Below are 11,418 nucleotides of genomic sequence, written 5' to 3'. Positions count from 1 at the left end.
TGGGGATGGTGACTATGATGGTGGTATAGAGGGGGATGGTGACTATGATGGCGGTATAGGGGGGATGGTGACTATGATGGTGGTATAGAGGGGGATGGTGACTATGATGGCGGTATAGGGGGGATGGTGACTATGATGGTGGTATAGAGGGGCATGGTGACTATGATGGCGGTATAGAGGGGGATGGTGACTATGATGGCGGTATAGAGGGGGATGGTGACTATGATGGCGGTATAGGGGATGTCGGGGGGGGGGGGGTCACACACTGCGGGGTATGAGATCATGGTATCTTGCCTTTCCTCAGGGTCTTACAGTGCCAGTCAAGGTATTGAGATCGTCCGGCAGGACGTGGCCAAGTACATCGAGCGGAGAGACGGCGGCATCACCTCCAACCCCGACAACATTTACCTCTCCACGGGCGCCAGCGACTCCATTGTGGTAAGAGCCTCCACCATCCCCGACCGCCCCATCACATGACCGGACCGTCCTCTACCTCTGTCTGCTGAGGCTGCTGTATCCTTACAGGGACCCCTATCACATGACCGGACTGTCCCTGACCTCTGTCCGATGAGGCTGCTGTATCCTTACAGGGACCCCCATCACATGACCGAACTGTCCCCGACCTCTGTCTGCTGATGCTGCTGTATACTTACAGGGACCCCATCACATGACCGGACTGTCCCCGACCTCTGTCCGCTGAGGCTGCTGTATCCTTACAGGGACCCCCATCACGTGACCGGACTGTCCCTGACCTCTGTCCGCTGAGGCTGCTGTATCCTTACAGGGACCCCCATCACATGACCGGACTGTCCCCGACCTCTGTCCGCTGAGGCTGCTGTATCCTTACAGGGACCCCATCACATGACCGGACTGTCCCCGACCTCTGTCCGCTGAGGCTGCTGTATCCTTACAGGGACCCCTAACACATGACCGGACTGTCCCCGACCTCTGTCCGCTGAGGCTGCCGTATCCTTACAGGGACCCCCCCATCACATGACCGGACTGTCCCTGACATCTGTCTGCTGAGGCTGCTGTATCCTTACAGGGACCCCCATCACATGACCGGACTGTCCCCGACCTCTGTCTGCTGAGGCTGCTGTATCCTTACAGGGACCCCCATCACATGACCGAACTGTCCCCGACCTCTGTCCGATGAGGCTGCTGTATCCTTACAGGGACCCCATCACATGACCGGACTGTCCCCGACCTCTGTCCGCTGAGGCTGCTGTATCCTTACAGGGACCCCCCATCACATGACCGAACTGTCCCCGACCTCTGTCTGCTGATGCTGCTGTATACTTACAGGGACCCCATCACATGACCGGGCTGTCCCCGACCCTCTGTCCGATGAGGCTGCTGTATCCTTACAGGGACCCCCATCACATGACCGGACTGTCCCCGACCTCTGTCTGCTGAGGCTGCTGTATCCTTACAGGGACCCCCCATCACATGACCGGACTGTCCCTGACCTCTGTCTGCTGAGGCTGCTGTATCCTTACAGGGACCCCATCACATGACCGGACTGTCCCTGACCTCTGTCTGCTAAGGCTGCTGTATCCTTACAGGGACCCCCCATCACATGACCGGACTGTCCCCGACCTCTGTCTGCTGAGGCTGCTGTATCCTTACAGGGACCCCTATCACATGACCGGACTGTCCCCGACCTCTGTCTGCTGAGGCTGCTGTATCCTTACAGGGACCCCCCATCACATGACCGGACTGTCCCTGACCTCTGTCCGATGAGGCTGCTGTATCCTTACAGGGACCCCTAACACATGACCGGACTGTCCCCGACCTCTGTCTGCTGAGGCTGCTGTATCCTTACAGGGACCCCCATCACATGACCGGACTGTCCCTGACCTCTGTTTTCTGAGGCTGCTGTATCCTTACAGGGACCCCTAACACATGACCGGACTGTCCCCGACCTCTGTCCGCTGAGGCTGCTGTATCCTTACAGGGACCCCCATCACATGACCGAACTGTCCCCGACCTCTGTCCGCTGAGGCTGCTGTATCCTTACAGGGACCCCATCACATGACCGGACTGTCCCTGACCTCTGTCCGCTGAGGCTGCTGTATCCTTACAGGGACCCCCATCACATGACCGAACTGTCCCCGACCTCTGTCTGCTGAGGCTGCTGTATCCTTACAGGGACCCCCATCACATGACCGGACTGTCCCTGACCTCTGTCTGCTGAGGCTGCTGTATCCTTACAGGGACCCCCATCACATGACCGGACTGTCCCTGACCTCTGTCTGCTGAGGCTGCTGTATCCTTACAGGGACCCCATCACATGACCGGACTGTACCCGACCTCTGTCCGATGAGGCTGCTGTATCCTTACAGGGACCCCATCACATGACCGGACTGTCCCTGACCTCTGTCCGCTGAGGCTGCTGTATCCTTACAGGGACCCCCATCACATGACCGGACTGTCCCTGACCTCTGTCTGCTGAGGCTGCTGTATCCTTACAGGGACCCCCATCACATGACCGGACTGTACCCGACCTCTGTCCGATGAGGCTGCTGTATCCTTACAGGGACCCCCATCACATGACCGGACTGTCCCTGACCTCTGTCTGCTGAGGCTGCTGTATCCTTACAGGGACCCCCATCACATGACCGGACTGTACCCGACCTCTGTCCGATGAGGCTGCTGTATCCTTACAGGGACCCCATCACATGACCGGACTGTCCCTGACCTCTGTCTGCTGAGGCTGCTGTATCCTTACAGGGACCCCATCACATGACCGGACTGTCCCCGACCTCTCCCACAATGTACCCAATGTACAATCTCGGGAAGTGATCCTCTAGTCTTGTGTGATCCTCATCACCTCTGCTTGCTGTCAGTGAATCATGCTCGCTTTATGAACTGTCATAGGTCAGGGAGGTTTTTTGGATTTCTATTAATTTACAGCAAGTAGAGGTCTTAGAAGTTTTCTTCCACTGACAGGAGGGTGAGGGGGTCCTTACACACACCGGGGGGGGGGGGGGCTCTACTGACATGTCCGGGATGAGGATTAACCCCTGTAGCCCCGCTGACCCCCCTCTTCTCCTGCAGACGATGCTGAAGCTGCTGGTTGCAGGGCAGGGCAGCTCCCGGACGGGCGTCCTCATCCCCATCCCCCAGTACCCGCTGTACTCGGCCGCCCTGGCAGAGCTGAGCGCGGTGCAGGTGAATTATTACCTGGACGAGGAGAACTGCTGGGCGCTGAACATCAAGGAGCTGCGGAGGGCGCTAGAGGAGGCGCGGAAACACTGCAACCCCAAGGTCCTGTGCATCATCAACCCGGGCAACCCAACAGGTACTGCCGCATAAGGGGCATCACTGTCTGCTAGATAGCCCGCAGTCGGGGGGTCCTCTCTTCCTCTAGTAGATAGCCCGCAGTCGGGGGGTCCTCTCTTCCTCTAGTAGATAGCCCGCAGTCGGGGGGTCCTCTCTTCCTCTAGTAGATAGCCCGCAGTCGGGGGTCCTCTCTTTCTCTAGTAGATAGCCCGCAGTCGGGGGGGGGGGGGGTCCTCTCTTTCTCTAGTAGATAGCCCGCAGTCGGGGGGTCCTCTCTTCCTCTAGTAGATAGCCCGCAGTCAGGGGGGGTCCTCTCTTTCTCTAGTAGATAGCCCGCAGTCGGGGGGTCCTCTCTTTCTCTAGTAGATAGCCCGCAGTCGGGGGGGGGGGGGGTCCTCTCTTTCTCTAGTAGATAGCCCGCAGTCAGGGGGGGTCCTCTCTTCCTCTAGTAGATAGCCCGCAGTCAGGGGGGGGGGGTCCTCTCTTTCTCTAGTAGATAGCCCGCAGTCGGGGGGGGGGTCCTCTCTTTCTCTAGTAGATAGCCCGCAGTCGGGGGGGGGGGTCCTCTCTTTCTCTAGTAGATAGCCCGCAGTCGGGGGGGGGGGGGGTTCTCTCTTTCTCTAGTAGATAGCCCGCAGTCGGGGGGGGGGGGGTTCTCTCTTTCTCTAGTAGATATCCCGCAGTCGGGGGGGGGTCCTCTCTTTCTCTAGTAGATAGCCCGCAGTCGGGGGGGGGTCCTCTCTTTCTCTAGTAGATAGCCCGCAGTCGGGGGGGGGGTTCTCTTTCTATGTTCTGCTCTTATTCTCTGATTCCCGCAGGTCAGGTGCAGAGCAGGAAATGTATTGAGGATGTGATTCGCTTTGCTGCTGAGGAGAATCTGTTTGTAATGGCCGATGAGGTGAGTAGTGCTGTGGCCCCGCATCACTCTGAAATTAACTACCCCCCCCCCCCCCCCCCTCCTCCAAGCACTCTGCAGAGAACACCCCCCCCCATCCCATGACCTCATGCCTCCCAGTGACATCCCCCATTCCCATTACCTATTGCCTCCCAGTGACCCCGCCCCCCCCATACCATGACCTCATGCCTCACGGTGCCCCCCCCCCCCAACCCATGACCTCATGCCTCCCGGTGCCCCCCCCCAACCCATGACCTCATGCCTCCCGGTGCCCCCCCTCCAACCCATGACCTCATGCCTCCCAGTGACACCCCCCATTCCCATTACCTATTGCCTCCCAGTGACCCCCCCCCCCCCATCCCATGACCTCATGCCTCACGGTGCCCTCCCCCCAACCCATGACCTCATGCCTCCCAGTGACACCCCCCATTCCCATTACCGATTGCCTCCCAGTGACCCCGCCCCCCCCCCCATCCCATGACCTCATGCCTCACGGTGCCCCCCCCATCCCATGACCTCATGCCTCACGGTGCCCCCACTCTCCCCTGCAGGTCTACCAGGACAACGTCTATGCCAAGGGCTGCGCCTTTCACTCCTTCAAGAAGGTTCTCTTTGAGATGGGCCCCAAGTACTCGGATGTGGTGGAGTTGGCTTCATTTCACTCCACCTCCAAAGGATTCATGGGCGAGTGAGTGCGGCCGGGCCCATACGTATCCCTGGGGGGTCCTGTCATGGTGGTCCTCACTCTTCTATCCCCCCAGGTGCGGTTTCCGGGGCGGCTACATGGAGGTGATCAACATGGACCCGGCTGTGAAGCAGCAGCTGACGAAACTGGTGTCTGTGCGGCTGTGCCCCCCTGTACCCGGGCAGGCCCTGCTGGACGTCACCGTCAACCCCCCCCAGCCCGGAGAGCCATCCTACAAACAGTTCATGGCGGTAAGAAGTGCGAATACGAGAAACCTGAAGGGGCCGCGCAGGTTCTCGCCGCCATCACCCAATATGTTCTCCATCTCCAGGAGAGACAAGCCGTGCTCGGTAATCTGGCGGAGAAGGCGCGGCTGACGGAGGAGATCCTGAACCAGGCACCCGGGATCCAGTGTAATCCGGTCCAGGGAGCCATGTACTCCTTCCCCAGGATCCAGATCCCTGAGCGAGCACTCAAGCTGGCACAGGTAACGGTCCAGGACCACGCTCTGTCACATGATGGACGTGGCGTCAGTCACACGTGTAACAGTGATGTCTTCTCCCCCACAGGCGGAGGGCCAAGCCCCAGACATGTTCTTCTGTATGAAGTTACTGGAGGAGACCGGAATCTGTGTCGTACCGGGAAGCGGCTTCGGCCAACGAGAAGGAACCCACCACTTCAGGTAGGTGCGGAACGTCTGTGCGGGTCCTTGTTGCCCCTAGCAACCAATCACGGTGCAGCTTTAATTTCTGTCAGGTGACCAGAACAGTTTGAAAAACAAAAGCTTGTCCTTGTTGCTCATAGCAACCTACAACCAATCACAGCACACCGTTTTATTTTATTAGACAGGTGTTAGAAATGAAAGCTGTGCTGTGATTGGTTGCTAGGGGCAACAGGAGACTGAGGCCCAAACAGTAGGATTGTCCCAGTTGCCCATAGCAACCAATCACAGCACAGCTTTCATTTTACCAAAGCAGTTTACAAAATAAAAGCCAAAAGCTGATTGGTTGCTAGGGGCAGCAAGGACAGCCTTAACAACCAATCCCAGCACAGCTTTTGTTTTACCAGACAAGTGTTAGAAAAGAAAGAGAAACACTCAGGAGCCGGGGATCCTCCGCACTTAAAATACATATATATAAACCCGATCGGGTACAAACTGTGGTAAAAACAGACTGACGCGTTTCGGCAAACAAAAGCCTTATTCAAGGTCCTCACTGGGAGAAAATATTCAGCCGAATAAATAAACATCTTGTAACAGAAACCCCTCCCCATTAGCACATCTCTTCCCATTTTGGAACTTGCTGTAACCCTTCATTTGCTGACTTGTCCATGAAGTTCTGTTACCAGTGGCAGTGTTTATTACAAGCCAGCAAATGAAGGGTTACAGCAAATGGGCTTTATATTTTATACGTATTCAAAGGTTGCTACGGGCAACGCATTCCTGCGCGTAACCAGCTGTCCAGTATATGAAGACGTAATAAACACTGTCACTGGTAACTAAACTTCATAGACGTCTAATCCCATCCGGATAAACCACCACTGAAAACCTCATCTTAGGGAGTATAACAACATCAGATCTAGAATTCATCCGGTGCTCGTAATCCAATAGATCTCAGATCTAGAATTCATCCGGTGCTCGTAATCCAATAGATCTCAGATCGAGAATTCATCCGGTGCTCGTAATCCAATCGATCTCAGATCTAGAATTCATCCGGTGCTCGTAATCCAATAGATCTCAGATCTAGAATTCATCCGGTGCTCGTAATCCAATAGATCTCAGATCTAGAATTCATCCGGTGCTCGTAATCCAATAGATCTCAGATCTAGAATTCATCCGGTGCTCGTAATCCAATAGATCTCAGATCTAGAATTCATCCGGTGCTCGTAATCCAATAGATCTCAGATCTAGAATTCATCCGGTGCTCGTAATCCAATAGATCTCAGATCTAGAACTCATCCGGTGCTCGTAATCCAATAGATCTCAGATCTAGAACTCATCCGGTGCTCGTAATCCAATAGATCTCAGATCTAGAATTCATCCGGTGCTCGTAATCCAATAGATCTCAGATCTAGAATTCATCCGGTGCTCGTAATCCAATAGATCTCAGATCTAGAATTCATCCGGTGCTCGTAATCCAATAGATCTCAGATCTAGAATTCATCCGGTGCTCATAATCCAATAGATCTCAGATCTAGAATTCATCGACCCCCCCCCCCCCCTCCGGTGCTCATAATCCAATAGATCTCTCTCATATGCAGTTTGCGGACCCGATCTCCTCCTCTTGGTGACTTCATGACATGTCCGATAGGTGTAACCTTCATATGGGCGACGCTGCCTCTAAAATGCTTGGACGCATCGGACATTGCGCGTGTGTGAACGCTGCCCCCTGACCGTGCGCTCGCAACATGTTCTGAGATTCTACGTTTCAGTTTACGGGTTATGGACCCAATATACAGTTTTCTGAATTCCATACATGAAATGCCGTAAACCACATGGTCCGTGTCACATGATATATAAGTTTTAATAGGATAAATACAGTTGTTGGTAGAGACCTTCCACATGGGACACTACCATTGTATCTTAACCAATTTTTGCCCTGATTTGTGTTTAAAGGGGTACTCTGGCCCTAAGACATCTTATCTCCTATCCAAAGGCTAGGGGGATAAGATGTCTGACCGCAGGGGTCCCGCTGCTGGGGACCCCCGGGATCTTGCATTGGGCACCCACCTCTTTGAGCTGCATGCCGCGCTGCCAGCTCACAAACTGCCGTGTGCCGACCAGGGGGCCGGAGTATCGTGACGTCACGACTCTGCCCTCGTGTGATGTCACGACTCTGCTATGCAAGTCTATGGGAGGGGGCGTGACTTCACGACTCCACCCCTGTGTGATGTCACGCCCCGCCGCTGCTATGCAAGTCTATGGGAGGGGGTGTGACGTTACAACACTATCCCCGTGGGGACGGTTGTCACGCCCCCTCCCATAGACTTGCATAGTGGGGGCGGGGCATGACATCACACGGGGCGGAGTCGTGACGTCACGATACTCCGGCCCCGTGGTCGGCACCCGGCAGTTTGTGAGCTGGCCGTGCGGCGTGCAGCTCAAACAGGTGGGTACCGAATGGAAGATTGTGGGGGTCCCCAGCGGCAGGACCCCCGTGCAGAGGCGTAGCTTGTTGCTTCTGGGCCCTGATGCAAAATCTACAACAGGGCTCCATATGCTAATTATAATACTGGTCTCTTATGGGGCAGATGTGCTATGGTGCCCCCTAGACACCAGGGCCCCGATGTGACCCCTGCTACCTCTATAGCGATGCCCCTGCCCCCTTTGGATAGGGGATAAGATGTCTTGGGGCCGGAGTACCCCTTTAAGGGATTTCTCACAAGATGGCTGGGTGAATTATTTTCCATTCGTAGAGTTTCTCTTGGCGTCGTCCAGATTTGAATATTTCCCACAACTGTGAATCTTGTTTCAGAATAGATTATTGTGTATAATATTTTTAATCTGTGTGAATTGATTAGAAAATACACTGGGAAGGACCACTGGATTTTTTGGTGAACCCTCTGCATGGATTTGTGGTGTCGGGGGCCTCGTCTTGCCCCCAGATATAGGTTTTCTGATCTGGCAATGGCCTCCGCCCTAGAAATTGTCCAATGGTGATTATTCAGAAGTCTCTCCTCATCAACCAATTGTTCGTTAGAACAGACGCGTCGTGTCCTGATGAATTCTGGATGATCGGGATCGGGGTTTCCTTATCTACAAAGAAATATATATCTACAAAACCAAATCCTATTTACCGTAACTGAAAGGGAACTGTAATGATCATGATTGGTATTAAGATACTGATCTGTTTATCCAGGGGCCCCCGCCGCACCATCAGTATGTCGTCTATATAGCGACCATACCAGGGGATGTGGTGGAGGGAAGAATTGGCAGGAGTGCGGATGGATCTTTGGCCCCCATTGGACGGCCACATACCTGTGGGAGGAAAGATCCATCAAAAGAAGAAAAGTTATGTGTAAAAAGAAAACCAGTCCGAAATGGAAGCTGCACTGCGGTTGCTATGGGAAACAGGGACAGGCTCTTTTAGACACAACTTTCATTTTACAAGAACATTTTAAGGAACAAGATCTTGTCCTTGAGGCAGTGATGCGGTCTGTAGCGGGGGTGGGGCATGGGGGTCTGTAGCGGGCAGTGATGCGGTCTGTAGGGGTTGGGGGTCTAGGGGTTGGGGGATGGGGGTCTGTACCGGGCAGTGATGCGGTCTGTAGGGGTTTGGGGATGGGGGTCTGTAGCGGTTGGGGGACGGGGGTCTGTAGCGGGCGGTGATGCGGTCTGTAGTGGATGTGGGTCTTTAGCGGTCACGCATGGGGGTCTGTAGCGGGCAGTGATGCGGTCTGTAGCGGTTGGGGGATGGGGGTCTGTAGCGGGCAGTGATGCGGTCTGTAGTGGATGGGGGTCTGTAGCGCGCAGTGATGCGGTCTGTAGCGGTTGGGGGATGGGGGTCTGTAGCGGGCAGTGATGCGGTCTGTAGTGGATGGGGGTCTGTAGCGCGCAGTGATGCGGTCTGTAGCGGTTGGGGGATGGGGGTCTGTAGCGGGCAGTGATGCGGCCTGTAGTGGATGGGGGTCTGTAGCGGATGGGGGTCTGTAGCGCGCAGTGATGCGGTCTGTAGCGGTTGGGGGATGGGGGTCTGTAGCGGGCAGTGATGCGGTCTGTAGTGGATGGGGGTCTGTAGCGCGCAGTGATGCGGTCTGTAGTGGATGGGGGTCTGTAGCGGGCAGTGATGCGGTCTGTAGTGGATGGGGGTCTGTAGCGCGCAGTGATGCGGTCTGTAGCGGTTGGGGGATGGGGGTCTGTAGCGGGCAGTGATGCGGTCTGTAGTGGATGGGGGTCTGTAGCGCGCAGTGATGCGGTCTGTAGTGGATGGGGGTCTGTAGCGGGCGGTGATGCGGTCTGTAGTGGATGGGGGTCTGTAGCGGGCGGTGATGCGGTCTGTAGTGGATGGGGGTCTGTAGCGGGCAGTGATGCGGTCTGTAGTGGATGGGGGTCTGTAGCGGGCGGTGATGCGGTCTGTAGCGGTTGGGGGATGGGGGTCTGTAGCGGGCGGTGATGCGGTCTGTAGTGGATGGGGGTCTGTAGCGGGCGGTGATGCGGTCTGTAGCGGTTGGGGGATGGGAGTCTGTAGCGAGCGGTGATGCGGTCTGTAGCGGTTGGGGGATGGGAGTCTGTAGCGGGCGGTGATGCGGTCTGTAGTGGATGGGGGTCTGTACCGCGCAGTGATGCAGTCTCTAGTGGGCGTGGTCTTGGCATAGTCTGTGGACAGTAGGAGTTTCCTATTACTCAGTAGGAGGCAGATTTCTCTGGCTCATGTTCTGCGCTGTTTTTCTGGGTGTGAACATCACCCTAAGCCGGCACCATCTCTGTCATCTTCCTGTCTTGTCCCCGCAGGATGACTATCCTCCCACCCACTGACAAGCTGCGGAGCCTCCTGGAGCGGCTGAAGGATTTCCACCAGAAGTTTATGCAGGAATACTCGTAGGCGATGACTCCTCTGAAGCCGCCATGATGGAATGGACTATGATGCTGTAGACTGGGGGGAGCCAATAGATGGAAGCTTAGATCCCGTCCCTGCACGTGACCGTTATATGTGCCAATACCGTCCGCGTCCTGCGGTCCGGACCCTCCCCAGCACTTTAAGCCATAACCATCCGATACTGGATTTCTGGTTATGTTTTTTGGTCCCTATATTTCTCAGCCCCCCCCCCCCAATATTTTTTAATAGGTTTTTAGCGCATGTTCCGATAGCGTTATCAGAGGCCGCCGTGTGACACAGGGATGTTCCGCTACTCGCCTTAACTCGCAGAGTTAATATGTGCCTATGCAATGCTTCCTGTCAGGATATGTGGGCACTCCGGGCTCACACAGGTCTCTATGATGAAGCCCCTCAGTGCCCCCTGGAGATCTGACATCTAGGGGTGTACCCGCGAGCTGAGATCAGACCCCTCCCCCCTTAATCCCGCGCACTTAAGACACAACGTATAAAATCACTAGATTCTGCTATGCAAAATGTATGATCCTGAGCGGCCGCGGTCCGGGGCACAGTACGAGCTCCGCACACGGTGGAGAGGATGTGCTTGGTGTCGCCCCCTGCTGTTTCCTGAGATACAATAAAGAGATGCTGCTCACATGGACAAGGGCTAAAAACGTGTGAATGTCCAAACCAATAAAGATGAGAACATGGAAGGTCTGACGCTTCATGGATTTATTACCCCCCAAAATACACCGAGCCCTGACTCCGCCTTCCCGTATCATAAAGGGGGCAGAGATGTTATATGTTGGGCACCATATTAATCTTGGCAACTTATTAGTATAACACAAATGTCGCGCAGTACACGTCACGGAAGCTGCACCATTGAGATCATCCCTGACCCCAGGAGCTCACAATCTAATATCTACTCCCTCGCAATGTATCCCAATGTAGGTGGTGTAGGCACAGGAAGTGGGGGTGGGGCATAGGTGGTGTAGGCACAGGAAGTGGGGGTGGGGCATAGG

The 11,418-nt window shown here is 55.2% G+C and overlaps 1 protein-coding gene across 1 annotated transcript in view; it reads left to right on the top strand.

Annotated features, from left to right (window-relative positions):
- Nucleotides 1-11,113, top strand: part of LOC130329938 (alanine aminotransferase 2) — a 39,949-nt gene extending 28,836 nt beyond the window's left edge. Inside the window, exons 5-12 of the mRNA XM_056553552.1 lie at nt 293-438; nt 3,061-3,304; nt 4,104-4,183; nt 4,732-4,868; nt 4,942-5,116; nt 5,197-5,352; nt 5,435-5,547; nt 10,315-11,113. Of these exons, the coding sequence (XP_056409527.1) occupies nt 293-438; nt 3,061-3,304; nt 4,104-4,183; nt 4,732-4,868; nt 4,942-5,116; nt 5,197-5,352; nt 5,435-5,547; nt 10,315-10,405 (1,142 nt within the window). The 3' untranslated portion in view covers nt 10,406-11,113. The remainder of the gene's footprint in view (nt 1-292; nt 439-3,060; nt 3,305-4,103; nt 4,184-4,731; nt 4,869-4,941; nt 5,117-5,196; nt 5,353-5,434; nt 5,548-10,314) is intronic.
- The last annotated feature ends 305 nt before the right edge of the window (nt 11,114-11,418 follow it).

Source organism: Hyla sarda, unplaced genomic scaffold (assembly GCF_029499605.1).
Source record: "Hyla sarda isolate aHylSar1 unplaced genomic scaffold, aHylSar1.hap1 scaffold_327, whole genome shotgun sequence".
NCBI lineage: Eukaryota > Metazoa > Chordata > Amphibia > Anura > Hylidae > Hyla > Hyla sarda.
The sequence above is the reverse complement of the archived record's forward strand: the minus strand, read 5'-3'. Positions and strand labels throughout refer to the sequence as shown.